The sequence below is a fragment of the Oreochromis niloticus genome, linkage group LG14 (genome assembly GCF_001858045.2).
Source record: "Oreochromis niloticus isolate F11D_XX linkage group LG14, O_niloticus_UMD_NMBU, whole genome shotgun sequence".
NCBI lineage: Eukaryota > Metazoa > Chordata > Actinopteri > Cichliformes > Cichlidae > Oreochromis > Oreochromis niloticus.
This window is the reverse complement of record NC_031979.2, coordinates 784,175-804,659: the sequence shown is the minus strand read 5'-3', so window position 1 is coordinate 804,659 and position 20,485 is coordinate 784,175. Positions and strand designations below refer to the sequence as shown.

The 20,485-nt window shown below is 39.9% G+C and overlaps 1 protein-coding gene across 1 annotated transcript; it reads right to left on the bottom strand.

Moving 5' to 3' along the window:
• Positions 1 to 1,905: 1,905 nt before the first annotated feature.
• On the bottom strand, positions 1,906 to 15,188 carry LOC100699339 (NF-kappa-B inhibitor zeta). The gene is made up of 11 exons (XM_005462431.3): positions 14,825 to 15,188; positions 12,437 to 12,555; positions 11,614 to 11,638; positions 11,279 to 11,325; positions 11,002 to 11,149; positions 10,605 to 10,908; positions 8,658 to 8,763; positions 6,918 to 7,064; positions 6,242 to 6,302; positions 5,485 to 5,648; positions 1,906 to 4,501 (listed from the first exon to the last, which is right to left on the bottom strand). Exons 1-11 carry the CDS (start codon positions 15,186 to 15,188, stop codon positions 4,469 to 4,471), a joined length of 1,518 nt encoding a protein of 505 aa, XP_005462488.2. The 3' UTR covers positions 1,906 to 4,468.
• Between the last annotated feature and the right edge of the window lie 5,297 nt (positions 15,189 to 20,485).

The window sequence follows — 20,485 nt, the reverse complement described above, 5'->3', positions numbered from 1 at the left end:
TTATTTCTCTGATGTGATGTTTGACATTAGTTAGCCTGGTGTGTCCATCTCTGTTGACATATGGCCTGTTAGTGCAGCCAGTAGACTGGAAGAATGTAGAAACATGCAAAGAAACTTGGACATGTACCGCAATGTGGGTTTTCCATGTCCAGCAGGTATGGCTGGTTTCCAGTAACATGCATCATTAGATGGTGAGTGCAAGGATCCATGGAGAAATTATACTTCAATGCACCAATTACGCATGTGCCCAGGAAGTGGACTTCAGGCAGAAGTATAACAGCAAGGACCTGGTTCCCAGCCCGTGTCTGTCTCTGCATATATATAATCCAGGCGTACATTACTAAGATGTAAATTATTGTGGTATATGTGTAATGTGTGTATATTTCGTTATATTTTATATCTCTAGTGTAGACCACAGATAGACTCTTTTTAAAAAATGAAGCCTGACAAGCTCGTGTCTGTCTTTGCAGTTTAATTGTTTGGAGTGCTGAAACCTCAAACTTGCTTACTGCTATGTGATTAATGTCTCATTGTACCACCCAGCTGTTTGTTATTGCCTAACCCATAACTATTTTATATAAGGCCTTTCTATGGAAATCTCAGCGCCAGATCAAAACACTGAGTCACTGTAAATTCTTTGCCACCATAAAGAAGACTTTGAAGGGCCACAGGCAAGAACGGAGTAGCCAGTGATTAATGCAGGGGTCCATCCAGGTGATGTGACTGGAATAAACAGTATCACATGTACTACAGCGCCTCACAACCCCATTTGCAACAAAAGAAAAAGTCATGAGCACCATCTAGTGGTGCAAAAGGGCATTTCCCCATAGCTTAAATCCCTCTCCCCGTCACATCTTTGAACTGAGATGAAGGTTATCAGGTCATGTCTCATTTTTGACCTCAGCAGCGACCGAGGTGGGAAAATGTTAGACTGCTCCTGGTTGGCTGGCTCTGCCTTAACTGAAAGGGAACAATTTACAGTTTTCATTATAGAGCAGTCAGTAGCTTTGTTTGTTGGGTCTAAAATGTAATGAAACAGGACAACAGCTGGAGACACAGGAGGACTGCTGGTGTGTGTGTGAGGTGGCCAATGGCTTCTTGTTAGATCCATCCCTCACTTGTCAAACTCGTCATGTTTAACATCAAGATGCTGATGGTAAAACAGTCAGCTCTAGGCTGAACTAACTAGACTTTACTCACACTAGCTACATCCATTTTTATCTACGGTCTGCTTTAAAATCATTTCATCAGTGACTCATACGAGAACTCGAGCAGTGGGAACAGAATCTGGATGTTTGCGTAATCAGAAGTTGGGCAAGGGGAGATGACTACAGAGAGTTTGTGTGTGAACCTGTCCTCTGAAGAATTAATCGGAGGATTTAGCTCAAACGTAAACAAAGGATCGTTTGATTCCAGTAAACGGTTTCAGCAGATGTGATCTCGTAAACATGATTTATTGTCAAAGCCTGACACTGAGAAATGCTGCTTCAACTTTCTAGCCTCTGGCTAAGCAGGGCCAAACAAGCACGACAAACTTTTGAAATACTTCTGGATGCATGAATGAACCTGACAGCTTGAGTTTTGTGCTTTTTTCTACTGCTTTGACTTTGTGTGATTTTTGGTTTGGTATAAAGTTACTGGGCAGCGTTTTGAGCATGGAGCAGCAACTGCTGTGGTTCGGCTGGGCTTTTCGCTCTTCTAACAGGTGACTGTTATAAGCAGTCACCCTCATTGTTTTGTGTTATTAACATGCTGCTAATGCTTGCGGTTTCCTGATCAGGATGATTTAATTAAGCCAGTCATTGTTATGAAAGCCTTTTTTATGGTTGCTGTCTTGGTGTTTGAAACTGGCTGCCTGCACTCAGGCTGAGAAACCGCACACATACACTCACAACGTAGGCTCACTCAGTTCAGTTCACTTTTATTTATACAGCCCCCAAAAATCCAAGAGCTACGTCAAACATACAGCAAAAGGTAAAAAAAAGAGCAAAGAAAGTCCTGCTGGTTTTCATTATCAACCCAGATAACAGCACATGTATTTGAGTAACACATCTTTGACCACTCAGCCAACAAACCAAAACAAAATAATGTTTACTCAACCCAAACTTTATTGACCTTTTTAAAAAGCAAAAGCATCTTTTATCACACAAGCGTAAAACGTGCAGACACATTAAGAAAAGGTAAAAGAAAAACCATCAGGACTGCCGATGGAGCAGGGTGTGTGTCTGTGTGCGACACACGATGACTCTCAGGTTAACAGCTCTACCTGATGATTCACCAAACATCTCATTATGACTCATGTGAAAACAACCCAAAGGTCAAATTGTTGGCACCACTCCATATAAGACAACAAACAAACACACTTTAACCACAGGTATACACTGGAGCACACGTCCACAAACAAAAGACAGAATGCTTACATCCCCAATAAAACAAAAAAACTTATAGAGCCCCTAGTTAAGCCCATTTAATCCCCATGTCTTATATAATATCCCATAATAACAGCAGTACAAATCTCGCATAATACAAGAAAGTGCTTTTTAAAACTAGGATGTCTTTTGTTTTTAATACATAAGCTTAGCGGTATTAATATTTAAAATTAGCACCTGAAATATGAAAAGGTCAAATACACTGAGATTAAAGGTAATGTCCCACTCAGGGGAGTGGGACATGCCTCCCTGTGGGCCAGTCGACCCTGCAAAAGAGCCCAGTCAAGGAATCGCAAAGGATCATCGAGCCTGGCCCGTCACACCGTTTCTCATTCATAATGCAGTAACGGTGGACTCGCTGACTGCTCAGGACTTCTTGTGTTGTATATACATATATAAATGTATTTGGCTAAAGTCTGGTCAGTTTCTTTGTACGGCTCAAACTCACATGTACAGAGTCAAAGAGTCAAAACATATTAAACAAAATTGGAAAAAAAAGTCAGTATTAAAACAGACATGAACAAACAAGGAACCCATGATAAATAAACCCCCAAACAAATATGTAAATATTAATTTTATGTCATATTTATGTTGTCAGCACTATTGAAAAACTATAAGGATAAACAACGTGCTAACAACAAGCTGTCTTACATACACGCTGACATTATTTTCCAAATACATCAAACAAAAAACTTTGACAAAAAATGACTGGAACACCAAAAATAGCTGGCAGATGGACTTTGAGGTCATTTAAAGGACTCCCTACGCTGTAATGCTGTTGTTACAGAGTCCTTGATAACGTTTTCATGCACCACAGCTTAAAGACAAGAATAAGTGCTGGCATTAAGAGTCAATAGTTTCAGCTTTGTGGTGAGTTATGCAGGAACATCAATAGGAGTTTAAAAATAATGGGACACTTCTGGTAAATATCCATCAGCCAACATACTGGTGCCTTCCTAATATTTATCATTTTCCAGTACAGGCAGACTGGTTTGCAGAGGGGCCCACATTCCTCCATCAGTCTTTACTCCTCACTTTATAACCACTGTGCCGTCTGCTGAGAGCTGGTAGCAGATGGCTGCGGTGACCGAGCTAACTACACATATACATATGTAAACACATCAGACTCAACATTTAAAGACTGATTCATACGGAGAGCTTTCATCTAATTTATGAACATGACTACATTTTATTTTATCATTTTGTTTTTCTTTTCACTGCCGTAGTTTCATTTTTCAAACACCGTACATCGAAACAAGAATGAAGTAATACCCTCACATTTCGGTGTTTAACCAATTGTTGATTACTAATCAGTGACAACTGTTCACAGACACGGAGATTATATTTGACAGAAAAAAAAGTTATACATGCACAACCAGTGTTTTTGAAAGAGATCGAGGGACTCCTCGTCCCCTCGGCACTACTTAATGTCCTCCAGTATCAGAGCCCTTTAACATCTTAACGTCCACCTGTCGAGACTTATAGCTGGGTTTTGTTTTTAGCCACATGCTAAACAGCCATAACATTTTGAATGAAGTGTTTCACACGTGCATAGCAGTGTTTGTGTGACAGTGTGGCTGGATGTTAACTGAACCCAAACCTAAGGCTTGACCGGTGGATTCAAGAGGTTAAAGATCCAACATATAAATCCTATGGCTTGTTCTAGGTAACAATGTCACAGCTCTCCTCAAAGAGCTCTGTGACATTAACAGCTTAAAGAACATTGAATCGATTTTAGATTGGATCAGCTGGACACCCTAACTGAGAACAAGTTGTTACTCCAATGTAACAAACAATGGAAGTTTCATAGAAACCAGCTAATGAGAACCTAACATTTCTGTGCAGGTTACAATAAACGCCTGATTGCAAGTCAGGCGTTTTTGCCAAACACAGAATGTCAGATGTTTCTGTAACAGGCCTGAACACATGCTTGGAGAGAGCAAAACACACCATTAATTACAGCCTCTCTAAGACAAAGACATGCCTGAATGTACTCGAAACGTTACCGTCGGGGTCTCTGAAACGCCCTGCCAGGCAGATCAGCCGGTTCTGGGCTGCATCCTCTGCCCCCTCTGAGGAAGAAGGACAGTCGGGTTAATCGTTTCAAATTCACTCAAATTCAAATTTGTGAAACAAAAAACCTGAACAGAAAATTGTAGTTCAGTGGGAGATGTAGACCCAGAATATTTTAAACCTTTGTGCCCATATTCTTCAGTTTTAAAGCACTGAAGACAAACTGTATACTGTAGCCTGTAATCCTCATTAACTGGACCTGTCACATTTGTACTTTTAGTCTATAGGAAACGTGGACAGCAGTGAAGTCAAGAAGTTTCCTTCAGCTGCCTCTCAAATCTGTGCTTAATGTGTTTATAATCGATTCAGTGCTCGGGGAATATATTTGTTAAAGCATGTCTTACTAACACCGCTGAAAGAAGTGCCAAATGTGCATGAATTCATTTGGTGACGTGGCAAACACATGAACGTTGTCCTACTTGATTCTAATCTGTTGCCAAGTCTCTTTTACACTGCTGCAAGTGCACCAATAAAATCACTAAAATCAGTTTCACTTTGGCAATTTTCATGTTTCTCGTTATGTTATGCTCCACATGGTGGCTGGCCAACAGTCCCAGACTGCTGTGCCGTCAGGGATGGACTGAAGTCTAACATTGTTGTTGCAGGAACAGCAAATACTTACACTCCTTCAGTCAGCTGTTGAGTCTACTTGTTTTCATTCTGCCAAACTTGGAAGCACGAGTGGATGTTTGCCTACTTACAGTTAATGATAAAATTATGGGCCCCTCTTGTCAAGTGTGAGACTCATGAGCTGAACATTAGCATCAGTGGAGCCAATAATTCTGTCCTCTGTGTGAAGTCCACACAGGACTCGTTATTTCTTTATACTCTTATGATTTAGTGTTGCCTCACAAAACAGCTTGTCTTGAAATATGTGAGCACTATTTAAGTGTGCAAATGTCATCTGGCTCAAGAGGTCAGAAGAAACGATGTATGGATAGTGCTGCAGCAGTGTGTGTTTCATGGTTACTCTGAGACTCACCATGACATGAAGGTAGCTGCACATCTGCAGCACACACTCCAGAGTCTCCATCATTTGCTCTCGGCGGAGTGTGTGGACCTTGCTGTTACCGAGGGATTCGTTGCTTTCCACCTCACAGACGGTGGCCTTCAGCGCAATTGCAGCACACTGTACCACACTCATCCCTGCAGAAACACAGAGGGCTGCAGGATTATGGACTGCTTCTAAGCATAACTGCAAACAGTTGCAGACAAAAACAGGAAGTGTGGCGCACGGTTTCAGGTTTTTATTCAATGTGACGTTTTGTTTTCTTTTGTTCTCGTGTGCTTTGCTCTTTACACTCATTTGTGTTAAAGATGAAAAAAAGGAAACCATGTTTTATTCTAGCTGATGACAGTTGGCTAGTCCTGGCTAACCATGCTGTAATGACTAAAGCTAATAAATAACACAGCACAACTACAAGTAAGAGGTCACTGTCTGTGGATTTTAAGCACTGCCAAATGTCTTTCTTTGACTTTGTTGTACAGCACATGAGAAGAAGCTGCTGGTTTTGGGTCTCAATGACTGTCCCACAAAGAGCTGGAGAGTGCTGCTGTTTAAAGAGGGACATGTTGCTTGCACACTAACATAGAAGATCGTGCAATGCCAAAGGCGTCTTTGGCGTCAAAGCTCCTACTTTTCTCTCTCTTAGTTCTGTTATAACCATGTTTTGCATATATCGTCTCATTATGTTTTTGAAACGAATAAAATGATCTGAAAGCTTTATTTGGGGACTTACCAGAGTTATCAGTAGCTTCGACGTCCACATATATGCCATCCATCATTGCATGCATTAGAACCTGTTAGAAAACATTAGAATACATTTGGATTGAATGCAGTAGATAAGAAGCAAAAGTTGATCAGCACAGACGGGACGCTGTGTATCAAAGTACAGTCAGAGCTGGGCCACCAACACATCCCACACACAGGAGCTACTCAGACGTGGAGACCAAATCATGAAGCTCACAGTCGCAGGGCTGAGGCTGCCAGAGGAGACTGGGAACTCTGCACTGGTGACTTTTATGCATCCCTGCGCTCTAACTTTGCAGAGGCAACGACAGACGGATGTTTCACAAGCTGACTTGTTCAGTGGTCGTATCCTATTACAGCACCACTCTGGAATTCAGGAGCTCTTTAGCCTGAGCCCTTCTGTCATACATGTTTGTACTGTGAGGACAGACTTTAGAAAAACAAAAATACGACAACTTTTTAAATATCTTTAACAATTTGCACAGTGAACTACACAAGCTTAATTTTTCATCACAGCTATTCTCTAAGCTCTGACTTGCTTGTAAACTGTGCAGAAAGATGGGGAAACAAAAACAAAAGCCCAACAGCAGACATACTGTCATGCAGTCAATTTCTTTATCTTTACTGATCGTATACAAGCAGAAATGAGAAATAACGCCTCTGACCTCCAGGACTCTGATGTAGCCACTCTCAGCGCTGAGGTGGAGGCATGATTTTCCTGCGTTGTTTGTCTCATTGACGTTGGCTCCCAGATAGATCAGATCGGCCACCATCAGGTGGTGGTTGTGTTTTGATGCATAGAGAAGAGGAGTCTGAGCAAAGAGCAAAGGAAAGCATGAAGCTATGAACTGAACATGTTGGTGCAGAACGCACTCAAGTCTTTGACTACACTTTTGTCCTCAGCACGGTGAATAGTTACCATGAATGTGGCTGCAAAACAATATCTAGGAACAAGATGTTGTGCAAACTGATTGAAGCTTAGCGGTTACCTATTAATTACATACTGATGGGTAACACCTAATATGGACCTTAACATGTGCAATAACACACAGACAGAACAGTGAAGCTGAACACGTGCAGCTCTGTACGCAGGAGGTGAGAGGAGCGTCCCAGGGAGTCATGGTGGTGGTGGGGGTTCAATCATTTTCCACTTAAACCAGTGGCAAAATAAAATGTATACAAACCCTTTTTGAAATACAGCGATGAGTCATATATATATATATCTGAAGAATCCAACACGTTCTCACTCCCAAAGCGTAACATTTTACGCTAGGTGACAAATCGCCGATATGTTACGCTTCCAGGCATCCAACACATCCCAAGATTACAAGATTGGAAACATGAGGAAACATGAGAACCATTTGGACTGAATCTACACATGTACGTTTGCTTTACTTACTTGGAAAACACTATCTAACATCAAAGTGCTGGTTAAGGTTAGGGTTAGGGCTGCAATACATGGCTGGAACGTGTATTACCGCGGGACCGTCATTCTACTGTATTTCACCCATAACCGCGTAGCATAAGAACATGGAAGGTCACCTTTTGTGTTCCTCAGGAACGCCGTGGGATGTGACAAATCGTTGGGATTGTGGTGTAACTGCATTACACAGTAGATGTTAATGCAGCCGGTTAGTGTAGTTAGGCTGACGGCAGCTAGAGGGCGAGACCGGTGTGTTTTGAATAGAATGTTATGTTATGTGGGGAGCAGAGCAAGAACAAAAAGATAAAGAGTGGTTATGAATCGACAGTGGACCTGCGTATAACTGAATAACACGACAGCGATGTTACGCCTTGGGAGTGAGAACGGGCTGGAAGAATCTTAGTTGAACAGGTGACACAGTATTAAGTTCATATTTTAAATGTCTTTATCCCCCGTGCTTTTTATCTGCACATGGCTAACAGGGAAAGTAAACCACGAGCACACATTAGCTAATAGAGGATTTTAAAGACCAATATCAACATTTGGTGGATTAAAAATCTGATATTTTGATATACTGGCTGATATTTTTTCTTTAAAACAGATGAAACATTATCATCAACTACCATGTGTTTTACATCAGCTCGGATTAGCTTGGATTAGCTACTAGTTGTTTTTTGTAAGTGTTCTAAACGACAGGTTGTCAAGAGGTAAATTGCAGATTGCCCCCTGTTAGACAAACTACGCAATGTCAACACTCAATTGTCATTTTCATTTATTGGCTGTTTTTAATCCCAGTACTGCTGATAAACTGGTCACGTTGTCGTGTTAGCTAACTTACTGGTTACAGGCTTCAAAGCAAAGAAAAATGAGGCCCGACATGTTGCCATGCTTGTAAAACACTGGAGGGAAATGTATGTAGCAACACATAGTTGTAATATTAATAAAAATAGAAATTAAAAAATAGAAATGTAAACCTGTTTACCATTCCATCTGAGTCTTTTAGGTCCAGGCTGTTGAATGTGGCCATCCTTTTAGCAATGGCAAAGCCCAGAGCCCTCTTTCCAACACATGCTACTCTGTGAAGGGCTCTGGAAGGAGAAACACAAATAATACGGAAACACAGCTATGGATATGGGTAAAGGTGTGTTATGAACACTTTATTTGTTTGTCTATTAAGATCTCCACCAGCTTCTGCAGCAGCTACTCTTCCTGTGGTCTGACAAATTCTTTAACAAAAAACTTTTTTACACACGAACATTGAATACATGAAATACAATAAATGCAAATGTAACTGGAGCTGCGTCTGTGTAAACTGAAAGTCTGACTTGTGTCCAAGGACTCCTGCACATTTGAGTGAACTGCTTTGTGTCCTCCTTGCAGTAGACTGATTAGAGCAGTTCACCAGGGGGTGAACGTAAGTAACACCAGAAGACAAAAACTGAGCGCGAGTTTCCAGCATGTCAAAACGTCATTTGAAAAAGGCTAATTAAAAGTTCTAGGACAAATGTGACCAAACTAGTTCAAGGCTGGTTTTGCAAGTCAGCCCTTCAGCACAGCTCTGAGACATCAGTTACAGGATCCCGTAAATACATGGCTGAAAAAACAAGAGGGAGTGATGAAAGAAGAAGATCGCATAAATCTTTGTCAGACAGAAATTTGCTGGCAGCTTGTTGACTTTGCAGAAAACAGAAAATTTGCAGTTTAGAAGGCACCATCTGGATTCTTTTAAGGTGAGATCACAAGCTGAAAACAGAGAGTGGCTCTCTCTACCTTTATGTCAACACAATGATAAAAAAACAGTACATTATGTTAGCGTAGCCAACAAGCTCAAACTTTTATTTTGAAAAGAGCCCATTACCTCAATACAAACGAATACAGATTTTTTAAAATGACACATTTGTTAATTTTCCCAACAGTGGGTCTAAATGATTATCTTTATTTATTTAGTCATGTCTGTACTTTTTTGATGCTAAGACAAGAGATTTATATTTATCTGCCAAGCAGAGTGAGCAAGTGTTCATCCAGAATTATGGCAGAAGCTTATCAATGGCTGCCAAATGGATGTTACTGAGGGTGAACTTGCTAAGGGACATTTAACTAAGTATTAATGGGGGTATATGCATATTTTGATCCTGTGTGGATTAGAGAAAATCCAAAATAAATTCAAACGTGTGTGCCCTGCTCTTGTTTTTTGAAATAATTTAAAAGTCAATAGTTCAAAAGAAATCATTAAAAGCCCAGAACGTCCATGACATTCCTGCCCAGGATCACTGGATGCAAACTTTTGACCACAGATGTACATGCACAGTTTCAACCCTCAGCTCCAGTTTAAAGTTCTCTAGTAAAAATCTGTCCATTTGCAGAAAGAGCTGCCTGTGCAGGACCGTGCCCCCAGCTGTTGGTGCGAGGTGAGAGACAGTGGTTATAAACCATTTAACCTACCACAACAGGAGGACAAACGAGTCGTAGCATCATCTGGTTCTTTTTTGACTCTTAATTCTTCAGTCGTTTTTATATTTGTAAAATAACTGTAGCATTAGGCTAATGACATGTATTAGCTAGCTTAAATGCTGTAATTTGTTAAAAAGTTAAAAAGTAATCTCCAGTAATTTAATAGCAGCCGTGTAATAACGACGGCCGACTAACCGCAATCTGGTCCACACGAACAATTTACACTCTGGGCTCTTACTGGAAATACTTCTGGTCAGTAGATGGTCTGCTAGGATAGACGTATGAGCCTTAATGTTCAACAATAACATTTATATTTCATACTGTACATTACTGCAGTTTCATTTCACACCTGTGTCTCCTGAAAATTTCAGCTAGTTTTTTGCTTGTGGACATCCAATCAAGGTGAACAGTAAAAGCTCCTCCTCTTTGGTGGCCATTACCTTTTACACACATACACACAGTCTTCTATCAAACTTACGTCCTGCCATGCTCATCAGCGGACAGCAGTTCTACGTCGCAGACATCCCTCAGCTGGCCCTCCTCTTTCTGCAGCTGTGTCCAGAAGAAAGCGGTGCTGCTCACGTTGTATTCACTGTAGTTCCTGGGACCAAACCACTCCTCCCCTTGTTCACCATTTTTGCTCACAATTCCAAAGATCGAGGGCGGGCAGCTGGGAAACATAAGGCCAGGAGGGGTCTGGTGGTACTCTGCTGTGCCTGGAGAGTAGGTCATGTAGGACGGGGGGCTGGGAATAATTTCATCATACTCGTCACCGTTAAATCCTGCACCGAGTGGAGACAGCATGGTACATCAGGAGTGGAAGTAACTGCCAGTGACAGTCTCACTTTAAGGAGTAGCTTTAAAAAACATATTACCAGTTGGAGACAGCTGAGGAGAAACTGGTGGACCAGTGGGGGACAGGGGTGGGGGAGACAATGGGTTTCTGCTGCCAGTCCTGAGATCCTCTTCCAGTACTTCGACGATGATTGACAGCTCCTCCAGGCTTTGTGACGGCTGTTGTGTCTGAAAGCCAAAAAGTACTGCAGAGTATTTGAACTGCTCTTCAAAATGACATGTAGATTACAGCATACCAAAGCTTTGTGCTTTGAAACCTTGTGGGTGGAGCAGAGTTCTGTCTTTTATAACACTGACCTTGACGGTTCGGCGTCTGAAGCGAGTTTTAGCTCGTTTTAAGTCTCCTGAGGAACAAAGACACAAGTATAAGTCAGCACACCTCTACACACTATGTTTGGCTTCTTCTTAAGCCAGGACCAAAAGCCTGCATGACACCATAACATCCCCAAACAACACTATACATCTGCCACGACAGCAAATTCTCTTAACATCACGCATAAGATGACGCACATCCATCCAACATAGAGCTAACCCCACCGCTTCCAACATTTTCATGCAAAGAAGCCAACCAACCCAATCACACGACCTCCTTCGTGGTGCAAACTGCTGTGTTAAATAAAGATTGGACTGACCTTTGGTTGTTTTACTGTATCTCTCCTGCGTTCACACAGTTGGATGATGAAGAGATAAAAACAAAAAGTGCATCAGTGGGAGATGTTCTCTGGGATTCTTCACATACGCATAAATCCACATATGATGTGTCATATTGATAGATTGTGTTGTTACAACAGCTAAAACATGAAAAACAACCTCGCTCAATTAAAAAAAACAAAAAAAACAGTACAAAACAAAAACAGTGCACATGAAGAATTACACAATATAAAAAAGTGTAACTGTGAATAAAAATCTAAATATAATACTATACAGAACTTATACGGAAGTCCAATTTTTACTTATTCATGAATTATATTTGTAAACCTACAGTGAGCCTAATGCAAACCACTTTCAACCTTTAAGCATGATTAACAGAACCTTTATTTTCGGCTCATAAACAGCTAACACCACCATCGTGGGAATCGCTCCCGTACTTGTGCCATGTGAGATGTGAGGTCACGCTGCAGATGATACATTTGACCAGTTTTCTGCTGCACATTATGAACACAGTCAGTTCTCTACCTGAGGACAAAATGGGTGTGATCGGCAGCCGGGTTGTGTGCTGCTGCCTGCAGTTATCAGTTAACTCACACTTGATGACTAAAACATGTTACATGTTACATGCACTTTGTTATTTTGCCTTGACTTCAGTTGGTGCAGCGTTTGGGGAAACTTGTAAACCTCACTATGATTTTAGAAAACACAAGATTTCCTTTTCCAAGCAGAGAAATGTTTTTCTGTGCTGCTGTATCTTTGTCACACTATTGTACGTGTGTGTTTTGAACCTCAGAAAAATCCTACCTTCAAATCTTGGCCACTGCCTTGAGCGAGGCGGATGTTTCTCAGCAGATCCTTTACTGGCATTCTGACACGGACTCCGAGGTAGACCTTATCGTTACCATAAATGGAACGTTTGGCACCTGGAGGAAAACATGAAGGCTCTCTATGAAACATACCATATTAGGATCATTATTTCTGTTCCATTCAAGTTTTGAGTGCATCATAATCACACAAACAGCAGCAGTAAAATGACTTGTAACTGTAAGATGTGGCCGTGCTCCACCTACTGTAATGACTATTTCAGCAGTAATACTGACAGGAGTTTGAAATACTCTGAATGTCAGTGTGTCATCAACACAGTATACTTTCAGGTTTAAATGACGGGTAACTTCTGCATTACAGATGCCAAAAAAGTAAACAGAACCTATAACATAAACGCCTGAATAGAGTCGAAGAGCTTTTCAAAATAATACCGAAATGAAAAGAGCTCAGTCAAAGAGAAAGAATAAAAGCAGCTCAAGTAAATACAGTCAAATGAAATATTTTTTAAAAGGCTAAATATAGTTGCTCTAAAAGGGAAAAAAGCTCAATAAAATACATTGAAGCAAACAAAATAAATAAATAAATAACACAAACAACGCAGATTGATTAGTGTAAAGTGGCTCAGTACACACAGTGTAACCTGTTGTGCAGTACTGTACAATCTCAGCTCCCTGCACTTTGCTTATGTCTTTTCCTAAAACATGCACACTGTTGTTTTTAAAAACATGCATACAGAATGAAGCAGGTCCCATTTAACCAGCAAACAGCTGTTTAAATGGGACCTATACTGGGAGATGAACTGGGAGCTTGTTTGATTTTTAACCGTACTATTAAACAGAAACAGTGTAAAGGACTTTTTGAAGTTAAATTATACAATTATATATATTATAATTATATTATAATACAATTATTATTGTTGTTTGACCTTGCTGGGACCAGGTTGGTCTTAAAGCTTTATGGCATAGACTCAACAGGATGCTGGCAACACTCCTCACAGATTTTAGTTCATACTGACACGATACCATCACTCAGACACTGCAGATTTGCCAGCTCCACATCCGTGATGTGAATCGTGGATGTGGAGTGGTGCGTGGTGTGTTACTGACATACTGACGATTTGTCACAGCCCTAGGCCTCACATAGAAACGCGAAAGGTGCCCTTCCGCATCCTTATGAAGCTGTCTGGGTTGCCAAATGAAGCCGATAGAAAGCCGTGGGTGGCGTTAAGACACGCTTGGCTCCAGCCATCCATCCCAGCCCGAAGCCTAACCGTAACCCTATCACATCGTGTTTTCCAAAGTGATTCAGGATCTGAACGTGAACACATTTAATGTACATAATGCTTTGATCGGTTGTTTTTCATGTCACACGTAAAAAACACGTATAGATTCATCCCAACTCGCTCTCTGCCTCCCAACGTGTAACATGTTAGGCGTTGGGATGAGAACGCGCTGACCCTGCTGGAAACGGTCATCAGAAGTATCACTGTGGTCATAAAGGGATGGACATGGTCAGCAACAACACTCAGACAGGTTGTGGAGTTATAATATTGGTATTAACGAATCAAACTGCCAAAAAATACCCCCCACACCAATACACCACCAGCCCGGTGTATTTCCAGTTTTTTCCAGTTTCCATGCCTCCTTTATCGGGCTGTGGAACAGTAAACTTTAACGTTTAAATGGATGCAGGCTTAAGTTTCAGAGGACTGATGTGTTTGTTCGGTCGTTCAATGAAAGGATTCACTTAGTTAAGAGTGAGAATTTCTTTTGTCTATTCATACAATATTTGAAATAAAAAAACAAACAAACAAAACATTTTGTGAAATATATTCTTGTTTGTTTTTGTACCACTTGAACACTAAAGTGGCCCTTAGCTCATTTAGGTGTGAGTACACTGATGTTAGGGTCAATCCAGAAAAAGTAAAGAATTCCTCACTTTGTGGTGCAGGACCAAGCTCGAAGCCAGTCTTGTCTGATATCTGTCATCAGTTTCTCTTTTCTGGAGCGCTCTTTCTAAACAACACACTCCCAGTCGGTGACAGTAGACCAGCAAATATTCGATCTGACGACCATGCTACGTTTAAAGTCACGTTTCTTTTGCTCAGTTTGCCATGTGATTGGCTGATTGGATATCTGTGGTAACTAGTAGTCGAACAGCTGTACCCAAAAACGTGTCCGGTGAATTTGTAATTGCGTGACTGCAAAGTTACTACACGCTGTTAGGAGTTACTAAGACAAAACAAACAAACAAGAAAGAGAAAAACCCAGCACCGTTCTTGTAAAAGTACAAGAACTGCGATAAAATCCTTTAATAATAAATGTTCTCCCAGCATGTTCCTCAGAGATAAAACATCTTCTTGCCTACCTTTCTTAATGCCTCCCACACCACACACTGCTGCACCTGGGACAGGTGAGCCCGCCGCGGTGTCCCCCAGCAGAGGAGAGGAGTCGGGTTCTCCCCGTCTGCCCCTGAAGTCATTTATTTTGTACCGTCCTCTCATATCGGTAACAGACAAAGCTGAGTTAACGACAGACGGCTTCCACCACTGAAGCACTGACACCTGACAGCTCCCGTAACTGGGCGGAACCTGAGCCTCGATCGGCTGCACGCTGAGCGACTCACCTGTCTGTTTGCCCACTGGCAGCTCGACGGGAACTGCTCCAAAGAAGATCCCGCCTGCTGCTCGACGCCCACGCCCAGCAGTGTAAATGTCACGCAGTGTTTGCATTAAAGTTTTAGAACAGGCCTCTATACCCACACTGCGTCCTGAGAGAAATGGAGAAACAGCCCTTTAAGGATTTTTGCTATGCTCGAGTAAATCCGTTTGTGCTCTAAGGCACACACTGCATTTGCTTACAGTACCCCCGATGTTAATGTAACTATAAATCACGTGCTCAGATTTTTGAATAGAAAGAATATGAAATCACCCTCAAGTACACCATTTACGCTCACCGGTTATATAACTTGCAATACATAATATGAAATTATTTTTTTTGTTAATTATTATATTATTACAATGTACTTATATAATAGAAAGGTGTATTAAAGTGAGATTCTCACAGTGCAGCACTGAAATAAATTATATGGTGATTTGCTATTTCAGCTCATAAGTGATCAGACGCCTTAGTTATACACAGAGACTGACAATGTTAGTTCAGGGCTGAAGTTAGCAAACCAAATGCAAAACATCCAGTAAGACCTGCTTGAACATGACTGCTGATGAAGACTCTGCCTGAGGCAGACATTCCCATTGAAAAAGACCTTTTTTGGTATGTTGCAGACTGAGAAACAAAACAATGATTCTTTTCTCGTGGAGAGAAATCTGCGCCACAGTAACCTTTTATGTCGGCCCACCTAAAATCTGGGCCCTTTATTACAGCTGTTTGGTGTCTATGTTGAAAGCAGATTTGAAAAGCAAAATAGAATAGAACAGACACACAGGTACAGGTAAGGCTCCTGACATCCGTACCCCCCCCCAAAAGCAAAACAGCAACAAAGATATGACTCATAAGTTAAGTTGTATAATGTGTGTTTCAGCTGGCACAGGAAACCATCTGGGGCAAACAGGGGTGCCTCCAGAATTTCTTTTATAGGGGTGGCCTTATGGGCGGGCAGGGGGAGGGGGGGGATAAAGGTACTGGGGTGGCACACCAAAAACAGAATTTCCAGTTTTATTATGCTGCTGTCAAATATAGGGTAGTTGAAAAATACCGCAAAAAATGAGAGAAAGAAAAAAAATGATATGCCTAGTTAATTTCCTACTGTTAAAGTTGATATCACTAAAAATATACATGAAAACCAAATAAGATTTAGAAATCCACAATAATCTGTTTAAACCGGTTGATTATTTTACTGACTGGAAGTCCCAAACAGCTTTAATGATTCCCAGCAGAGCTAAGCAGAAGCAGCTCTCCCAGCATGGAGACAAATAAGTATTCAATCACGTCAGAGTGTGAACTGTTCTCCATGTTGTAGCTAAATGTAGCTAAATTCAATTTCGCTTAGTATGTTTAATTATTTTATTTGAAAATATATACTTTTTTAAGACCATTTTTGGTTGTAATCTAGTTTAAACCAAACCACTTCTAAAAAGTAATTCATCAGGCCTTTTACCACCACTTGATTAAATCCATGGCTGCAACTTAAAATTTTAATTTATTGATTAAGATAGACCTTCTAAGTTGCAAACTTTATTTTTTTGGGTTGTGTTGAATTAATAATGTTGGTAATTACATTAAATTAATTTTATATGTAATATGAAGTTAAATCCCAATGTTAGTGGGTTCAAAATAAAATTCAAGTTGTAATTACTGAAAGAAATTGAATAGATAACTTATTTTTTTTCCACTGTAACTTCTGATTTCAAATTCCCTCCCCTACCCACTTAACTAGCCCGGGCAAATTCACACATGTTGCGTTGCATGGTGGACTTGCAAGCTTTTGTAAAAGACATTTCAAGGTAAGTAACATTTCATTTACAAATAACAGTTCTACCAAAGCAAAGCATTTGTGCTCGTCACCTGTAGTGGATTTGTGTATGATGTGATGCTCATACAGATAAGGAAATACTTTGCACTACCACATGTAGCTAATGCTAGCCATTCTAAACTTTAGCACAGGAGAGGATAAGACTTATAAAGTTTCATTTGACAAAAGTCTTCAGCTAGAGAGTGCAACTGTGGCTAGGAAAAGCGTGGTTAAAGTTTTGCTACACAGTACCATCTAATTTCGATCATAATTTTGATCATAGGCTGATTTTGTTTTTCTTTTTACCAAAATTAGAAGCCTTTAAACTGTGAATAGTTTTGTCAGAGGGATAACCTAGAGGCTTCTTTTTTCTGTCTGGCTCACCTATTTTATGTCTTTATAAAACTTGCATGACCCATACGTAATATTACATTGTAAATGATTTTGGTTACTATTGTGATACAGCTTAAAGTAAGTATTGTTCTTGATCTTAAGAGCTGTAGCTATCTTTGTTTCTTTAAAAAAAAAAAATCAGATTGTGTGAAATATTGTTAATGTCATTCCAATAGCATTATTCTGTCTTAGGCTATGTGAATCTACTTAACATTAAGACTTTATGTAAGCAGTTAGTATAGTGTGATCATCTAGGGTCATTAGTGCTTTGTTAAGTTGGGACAGATTTTTTACAAAATGGGCTGGGAGTGAACAATGTGTAAATTCGAAACCTCTGCAAAAACAGGGTTGCTGAAACATTAGAGATTACACCACGGTTATGGTGGGGAAGTCTCCCTTGTCTTCACCAAGATTGTTTTTGTTCCCTCAAAACTTGGGTTAGCCTTAGATCACATCTATTCTCTTTAAATAATGTATTAGAGCATTAATAAATGCAGTATAGCTAATAGTCTGCAAGGTTTAATTCTTCTGTTTGTGTGGTCTACAGATAAAGGAGGAGTTCAAGAGAATAACCACTGTAAGCCCTGAATGGCTACACTTGACCATTGCACCCCAAAACTGATGGATGTCATTTTATCAAGGGGAGGAGCTAAGGGAGAGAATCGGGCAGATCAAGGACATGCTTCTTGAGGTAGGACAACTATTTAGACTTTGGGTAGCTTTGAAATGCACTTTGTTGGCAGTCACCCATGTATTTTATACTCATATTTTATTTTTTCTTAAATAGCACAATACAATTGAAACACGCAGAGAAGTAGCCATCTGCTGCCTTATCACTTTCCTTGGAGAGAAGGAAGAGGAGCTTTTCATGGAGTTTGGTGTAAGTAATTCAGCATTGTGTGTGTGTGTGTGTGTGTGTGTGTGTGTGTGTGTGTTCCATTGATCATCTGAATTCATTAAGATTCAGTAAGTATAAAAGTCTAATGTATAATTCACTAACCTATTTTTTTTTTTAAAATTTGCTTTACAAGGACACCGAAGAATTTAAGGCCAACCTTGAAAGGCAGGTGATGAAAACTGCCATCATCAGTGACCGGTACACCCCTGGATCTAATCATAAGACTGCAACCATTGTGGTGCAGGAACAAAAATCCTGGAGGGCCATGATTTCCCAAGGTGCTGTGTGTTACTTCATATGCTCTCAATCTGAGCTAATGCAAGGATCTGAAATATACTTCTGAAGTTTTTCAGAAGCTGTTCCTTGACCTTGATGGAACCAGCATTATGTTAAAGATGCTGACTCTGTTTCAAAAATTGTTAACTGTTTTGAATCCTGTATGTGTAACATTGATCTTAAAGGTGTTTGCTGCATAGTGTAAAAGAAAGATGCAAGATCTTGTAAAGTTTGGTAGGCACTGAAAGTTGACATTTACTGAGCACTTGCATGGAAGTATTACTGTAACAAAATGTTTTCTAAGTAGATTTTTTACCAATTGAACACATTTGTTTCTGTGGTGTTAAATACATAAAGGCATATTCTATAACTTGGCTGTGATGGTATAAATCTAAATTTCTGGTTTATTTTCACTTTTTAAATACAAAGTGTTGAAATGCCTACAGTTAAAAAATAAAAAACTTATTTGATAAAAAAATGTTGAATGAATTCCTTTCTTAAAAGCTATTACAATAAAAAAATAAGAGAAAGCTAAAATGATGATAATAATGATGAAAATCAGCAACTTAATATTTTAAATAATGAACTTTAAAAAATTGTTTTTGTAATTGCTGTAATTAATTACATAACACTTAAAATAATTTTAAATAATGTGGAAAAAGTAATTGGAGGAACATAATTTTTATGAGTAAACAACTTAAAAATATGTTTTTAAGCTACCAAATATTACGTAAATGGTAATTAAAATCACCTTTGACTATGGAGGAAAAGTTAATTCCCCTAACTCAATTGTTACAGGCATGGCCCTTTAAGGGTGAAGCCTGATGGGAAATGTATTCGGGATGTGTGTAGCGGGACTGCCCCGTGTGTGTGTGTGTAGAGAGAGAGAGAAGAAGGGGAAAAAGTAACGGTTAGCTACAGAAGAGACGGAAAGAAAATAAACAAAATCCAATCCAATCCAATCCAACTTTATTTATATAGCACTTTTAAAAACAACAAAGCTGACCAAAGTGCTTTCCAATAATAAAACAGAGATAGCAGTTAAAAACCATATATTATGCATACAATGAAATCAATAAACAAAATAAATATATAATTGAAAAAGAAGATAAAAATAAATCAGTGTATATATTAAATATTAAAACATGAGTAAAATAAACAATAAGATATACAATGAATAAGATTAACAAAGTAAAAAGATTAAGAATGACCAACAGCTGACTAAAAACTGACTACAAACTGACTACAAACTGACTCTGATAATACTCCTAAAAAGCCTTTGAAAAAAACTGTGTTTTTAAAAGTGATTTAAACATTTCAAGTGTTGGGGCCAGCCTAATATGGAGGGGCAGTTTGTTCCATAGTTTGGGGGCCACAACAGCGAAAGCTCGGTCCCCCCGGTGTTTCAGTCTCGACATGGGGACAGCAAGGAGTGACTGGTCAGATGATCTGAGAGACCTTTGTGGAGTGTATTGGTGTAAAAGGTCTGACAGGTAAGAAGGAGCCAGGCCATTTAAGACTTTAAAAGCAAGCAATAAAATTTTAAAATGAATTCTAAAATGGACAGGCAACCAGTGTAAGGAGGCAAGAACAGGGTAATGTGCTGACGTTTGCGTGTCCCTGTCAGCAGGCGAGCAGCAGCATTCTGGACCATATGCAACGTGATAGTGAAGCCTGATCAATACCAATATAAAGTCCATTACAATAATCAAGGCGAGTGGTCACAAATGCGTGCAAAACTCTCTCCAAGTCACAAAAAGAAATAAAAGGTTTTACTTCAGAGAGCTGCCTCAACTGAAAAAAGCTTTTCCTCACCACTGTATTTACTTGTTTGTCCATTTTAAGAGCTGTGTCAAATTTTACTCCAAGGTTGGTGACAATTGATTTGACACACGATGTAAGAGGACCCAAGTCAGATGGAGGGACACCAGGTCCATTCGGCCCAAATATAATGACTTCAGTCTTCTTTTCATTAAAGTTTAAAAAATTCA